The sequence below is a fragment of the Xenopus tropicalis genome, chromosome 10, assembly GCF_000004195.4.
Source record: "Xenopus tropicalis strain Nigerian chromosome 10, UCB_Xtro_10.0, whole genome shotgun sequence".
Taxonomy (NCBI): Eukaryota; Metazoa; Chordata; class Amphibia; order Anura; family Pipidae; genus Xenopus; species Xenopus tropicalis.
In genome coordinates this window covers 21,113,929-21,120,321 of record NC_030686.2, presented here as the reverse complement: position 1 = coordinate 21,120,321, position 6,393 = coordinate 21,113,929, and the positions used below count along the sequence as shown (strand labels likewise).

The 6,393-nt window shown below is 38.6% G+C and overlaps 1 protein-coding gene across 2 annotated transcripts in view; it reads right to left on the bottom strand.

Moving 5' to 3' along the window:
• tmc6 (transmembrane channel like 6) overlaps positions 1-6,393 on the bottom strand; it is a 76,109-nt gene that overhangs the window by 48,047 nt on the left and 21,669 nt on the right. For both annotated transcript variants that reach the window (XM_031894217.1, XM_004918620.3), the window contains exons 8-12: positions 2,970-3,160; positions 2,653-2,797; positions 1,736-1,891; positions 922-1,094; positions 533-614 (exon numbers count right to left, since the gene is read on the bottom strand). In XM_031894217.1, the coding sequence (XP_031750077.1) occupies positions 533-614; positions 922-1,094; positions 1,736-1,891; positions 2,653-2,797; positions 2,970-3,160 (747 nt within the window). The remainder of the gene's footprint in view (positions 1-532; positions 615-921; positions 1,095-1,735; positions 1,892-2,652; positions 2,798-2,969; positions 3,161-6,393) is intronic.

The window sequence follows — 6,393 nt, the reverse complement described above, 5'->3', positions numbered from 1 at the left end:
ATAGAAGCACAATTAGCTTTTTCAGGGGGAAAGAGTTAACTTACCATCCATCTGTTAGGATAGGTGACATCTTATAGATGTCCCGTGGCAAAAAAGAATTTAATTTCAACTAGTGATTCAGCCTTTAGAACTGTAAAGTACCTGTGGGAGTGGGATGAAATCTGCAGCAGATTCTTCTTTTCAGTCTTCATTTCTGCACTACCTTAAGTTTGTAACATCTCCCAAGCCCTGTCTGCATCTGTGCCTTGATTGGTCAGTTTTACCATCTGTCAAGAAAGCTGTGCTTTAATTGGAGAATCCACAAGAAGAAAGATCCAATCAGAGCACAGCTGATTACAGCAGAACAGAGCTTGCAGGAACAGGAGAATATTTGCAGGACAGTGCAGAATCGGAGTGAGGTTTTATTTTTTTTTTAAGGTGCCGAGCAGGTTTGGGGAGGCTTAGCCTCCCCTACCCTTATTGAAAATCTTCTTATGAGTACAGCAAAAAAAAAAAAAAAAAAAAAGTCATTCTACAACTTGCATATACTTACCTTATTTTCAAGAAATTTTGTCTTCCGTATTAGCCAATGGTAACACATAACACCAAGGACCACAATCTTCAGTATAAGGTTCCTAAGGCATTTAACATGTATCATAATTAGTTTTAGGATATAATGGAACTCCTTCACCAATATAAGGTCATGTTTTGTTTAAATGTCGTAATATTTGTTAATTTAATCAATAAACTGCCAAGCCACCAGTTAGCTAACCTGAAACATAGAATCAGTGACACTTGCACTATGGTCCAACTCTGTTACAGCCAGAGCAGCAGAGTTTAAGATCCATGGCTTTAAAAGGGTTCAAGGAGATTTGCCTGCTGCTCAAATCATCAGCTGATAAATCATCCTCTCCATGTTGCATGTTAACTGCTTACATGTACCTGCAGATGGCGACATAAACCTCCAGCACAGGGAAGTCCAGCTTCTCCCATAATCCTAGAGCATGGTACATGTATGGTAGCAGTAGATTTAACACAGACACAGCCAGAGGCAAAGGGAGGAGCATAGCTTCCACCTCTGGTTCTCCACCTCTTTTTACTCGAGCCCGGTGATCCTGTTGAATATTGGACAATTTAATATTTATATTGTTTGCCAAACATATATCACATACGTACAGTACAATTATATAAAGTGGGGTATCTCGGACATATATCAAGTAGACGAGTTTAAAGTTGGAAAGTCTCTGTTATAGAAATAGATTTTCATTCATAACAAAATACAACGTGTACTGTTGAGTTAAAACAATGCTGACCCACTTTTAATGTTAAAACACACAAATATAGTCAAATATACTGTAGAGAACAGCCTGCTCTGTACTTACCCCTTGAGCAAACACTGCGATCCACATGAATAGTGGTAACAGAAATATGGAGAAAGAAAATGATATTGTGCTGACTGCCCACCCAACACTTGGGTGCTAAAACTACCAAGTGGATTAGATTGGGAGCTTATGGATAATTAACAAATGACCCACTAGTACATATGTGCTTTGGAAGGTTGTCAGAAATAACATTAAATAAGCCAGCTACTACTTTCTTACAGCCTTGCTTTTTAGCCACTCAGAGCTTCAGTCTAACAACTAAGTTCCACAGGAACACATCACTTTATTAAGTGTTTGGGTGATATCAGCGATATTGTAAAGGGGCCCACTGGGGTCCACAGGCTTCTAATAATGCTACTATCTAAATACTTTACCTGGTGCAGATGTTCTGACAGCAGATACACAACTACTGCAGCCCCAAGCCAGCTCCCTAAACACAATGCCCAAGACAGCGTGTGAATAAAAATACTCTTCAGTTGCTTCTTTAAGACAACTGGACGGTCACTTTGCAGTCGTTCACTTAGCATTTCCTAATAAATAAAGACACCAAATCATCACTCAGGCAAACAGGCCCTGAAAAAGTGATTTACATATATGCTAAATAGATTTACTATTTAGTATAGATATACATACACATACATAGATATACTATTAAGGAAATGATAGACAAGCTGTTTTGGACTGGCAAAAATGCTTTTCTATATTTTTTTGGGATTACTCAGTGTATGCGTGTTTACTTTTTTGTACATTCTGTCATGGTGACAAAACGCCCTGTCTTTTCCCTTAAAGGGATAGTTCACCTTTAAGATAACTTTTGAGTATGTTATAGAATGGCCAGTTCTAATCAACTTTTCAGCTGGTCTTTTTTTAATTATTTGCCATCTTCTTCTTCTAACTTTGCAGCTTTCAAATAGAGGTCACTGACCCGGCAGCCTAAACACTATTGCTCTTTGAGGTTACAATTTTATTGTTATTTTTGCTTTTAATAACATATTCTTCTATTCAAGTCCGCTACTATTCATTTTTCAGTCTCTCATTTAAACCACTCCCTCGTTGCTAAAGTAATTTAGATCCTAGCAACTAGATAGCGGCTGAAACTCCAAACTGGAATGCTGCTGAACAAACAGTGAAATTACTAAAAAACTACAAATAAAAAATGAAGACCAACTGCAAATCTCTACATCATAGTAAAAGTTAACTCAAAGGTGCAACTGCCTTGGAAACAACAATTCTATAGCTTTCTATTTTGTTTTCATTTTGAAAATGTACGCACTTAAAATAATGTAATTACCTTTAGCTGCATGTGGATATTTTCTCGCTGTCTCTGTACCGATCGATTCTGAGTAACTTTAAAATCCCATGAACTGAACACCTTTACAGCCGTAGCACCACGGAAAAGTCCCACACGGAAGCTATCTCCAAACGAGCATGACATCCTCAGAGAAGGAAAGAGAGACAATAGACATGAGTAACAGAAGGGACACGAAGGCATAGAAACAGTGAAGGTAGGCTATACATGAATTAAAACCATAGATTGGGGCCAAAGAGAGAAAATAAAAGATGAGAGAAACTGACTGAGTGAAATGGACAGAAAACTGGGCCTGATACCTGTAAACTAGGATAATGCAAGTGCTCACAAATGCAGCTCCAATTGTAAATAAATACGCCAATGGCATGTGGTAGGGAAACCAGGCCCTGCCGGCAGGGCAAGCTGTAATGTTAAATCCAGAGGAACAATTCTCATTCAGAGTAAGATTGCTATAATACCCATAGTACATTAGGGTACTGGAAAAATAGCCCTGAAGGAAAAAAGGTGGAACAAGAGAAAAAGAGGATGAGTAAAACATTCACATTGAAAAAAAAAATAAAATAAACTACAATTCTACCTATACATAAAATATACCTCCGTCTCATTACTTAAGACTAATAAACCCAAGCACGTATATAGGGATAATAAACAATTCTCCTAGTCAATACTGTGCACATTGTTTAAATACTCCAGGCTGGCAAAAAGTGTGTGAACTCCTGTATTCAGCCAGCAGAAATGAACTTCCACCAGATGTTTCCAGAACTTGCTGATCAGACTTGCATATGTTGTTTTGGAAAAGTTTTAGACCACTCCTCCAAACAGTTCATTGATGTTTCTAGTATTGCTTGCATGAATGTCTCTCTTCAGATCAGAGCAAATCTATCTGGATTGAGGTCTATATTGGAACTTGGACGTTTCAAAAAAAATTTCACTCGTAACCTTTGGATAAATAAGTTGGACTTATTTATATAGGTCTAATTGCCACTTATTGGTGCAGTATGTACTGAACAGTGCACTATATTGGTATACCCTTTATATAACATATAATATGTGTGTAATAATGGCATTGTATATCGAAATAGAACTATTCACAGTTCCCATGAGTTAAGAGAAATTGCAGGGAGGGGTTGTTTTGTGGTTAAGGCTGATGCCACATGTGGCATTTTTACACTGCGTATTTTCTCTCAGCCTAAAAACTCCACACAAGCCACACAAGCCACACAGCCCCTGACTATGGTGTTTTTCAGCCTAGTACTGGTGACGTAGCGAATCCCGTTTCCCATGGTGCTAATAGTGCGAAATAGTAAAAAACACAGCGTATTTCTGCTAGGTCTGGCAGCTGCCTTTGTGTATACATAGGAATAGGTTGCTGTGCAAATAACAGCGTATTTCGGCAAACGCTTGAAAAATCTGTGGTAAGGCGTTTTATAGCATATTTACGCATTGTGTGGTTTACTTTGAGTCTTTTCAAGTTATTTCTATGGATGATGATATCGTGCGTTTTTCAGCCGCCAAGAGAATTCGAAAATACGCAGCGTAAAAAAAGGCCACGTGTGGCATCAGCCTAAGAGTGTTTGTATTAATGCTTTTCTTTTTTTTTCTTCATGTGTAATGTATGTAATATACATAGCCTGGCTTTCAATTAGTGCCAAAATGTGCATGGATGAAACAGTTTTTATGGTTAACTGCTTGGAATAATCTGTATAATATAATATGTCAGGGAAAAGATGGGGTGCACAATAATAGATCTTACAGAGAACAAAGGGATTCTTTGCTTTTAACCCTTTCACTGACAGCCAATTTGGTCAAATCGGAGCTTTTATTGGCAGACAGTTTAACATTTTGCACTCTTTCACTTAAGGGTGAAAGACTTTCCTCGGGGGACTTCCTCAGGAAAACAATATATTGTTTTTTTCAGGACAACCTAAGATTTCAAAATATGCTAGAATTTTTGTGTAATACCAATTCTGTAAGAAGATATAGGCTTCTAAATGTAAAAGTTTTATGGAGATTTCTCTATTGTTTAAGCCAAAAACTCCCAGCAGAACACTACCAAATTTCCAAAGAACTGCTTCAGAAAGCTGCATACTTCAGATTTCAAGATTAAAAATTCCACTTAACAGAAGGTTTATCCCAGAAAATTATACATTTTTGGAAAGAACAAATTTTGGGGAATCCTGAATAGGTAAAACTGTCTGTCTACTCCAAACTAGTTGCAATGCTTTCCTAAAGTTATTTTTTTTTTATCAAAATTTGGGAAAGCTTCCAGTCTATAGCATCTTATCTCCTACAGGTCATAAAGTAACCAGCTAAAACATCCTAAATATGAATGCCAGGGGTCCACATTTTGATGCCCATTATGCATAGGTTTGCCTAAGTGTGTGGATATCTAGTATAAATAAATCTAAAGTAATCATTGAAGATGTTTCACTACTCATCCGAGCAGCTTCTTCAGTTAAACTGACTGGTATGGGACGTCCTCAGCAGTAACTCTTCAGTAAGGTGACACCTGAAACTCACAGAGGTGTGAATGCCGAGGAGTTACTAGTTCTACCTGTGAGCTAACTTAGCCTCCCTTTTTTCCTATGTTTTTGTGAGGCTCTAAACAGGGCTGTGGAGTCGGAGGCAATTTTGGGTACCTGGAGTCGGAGTCGGCAAAAAATGAACCAACTCCGACTCCTACTAAATTTAAATGGGAATAAAAAAAAAAAAAGCAAGTTTAAATGTCCCAATTCACAAACAGTCATAATTAATTACTTCTCTGCTATAAGAATAAAGCCCAATGCACACAGTGCATAAACCAACACGTTGAGTGACCATGAAGCAAGCTTTTCATTGACTGTATGAATGTATAAAATACATTAGCATATTAAAAACAGAGGAGTCTGAGTCATGGAGTCGGAAGTATCAGAAACTGAGGAGTTGGAGCCGGAGAATTTATCTACTGACTCCACAGCCCTGGCTCTAAAGGACTGTGAAATAATTTGAACTAAAGGGCCACTATAGCCATATAGGCTAGTGTCAGGCTAGTATAATTTCTCAGTATCCACTGTGTATCTAAAACACTGCACTGGGAAGCCTGCATACTAATTAGCAATTATGTCCCTCAGCTGAAAGCGGTTAGGAACCTGCTGGAGATTCCATCCTGCAGACAGTCACTTCCATCTGGTAAGGTCCATGTGCTTCTTTTTCCATGTGATTTCTTATTTGTGAGCCTGAGTCCTCTATGCAGACACAGTGGGTATCTGTGCTCTTAATTACATCAGGTGCTTCCATAGCTGTGGGGTGTTGCACTGCTGCAGCAGTATTGTTCCTCCTTCCTCTCTCATATTGTGTGCATATTGTGTACAGCTGCAAGTCGCTTTGGATAAATCTCTATGAGCTTGCCACATCTTGCCACTGGGATTATTGCCCATTCCTCAAGGCAAAACTGATCCAGCTCCTTCATGTTGGATGGTTTTTGGTTGTAAACAGAAATCTTCAAGTCTGACCACAGGTTCTCAATTGGATAGTGGACAGGCAGGAAGAGACACGAGTTAGAAGATCTGGGTTGAGATTAGGAGAGGAAAGATAGGTCTGAGTATCATCAGCATAGAGGTGGTACTATAAGCCAAAAGAATTGATTAATTTGCCAAGTGAGGAGGTATAGAGAGAAAATAGTAAGGGGCCCAGGACAGAGCCTTGAGGAACCTCGACAGAAAGAGGCAAGGGAGAAGATGATGC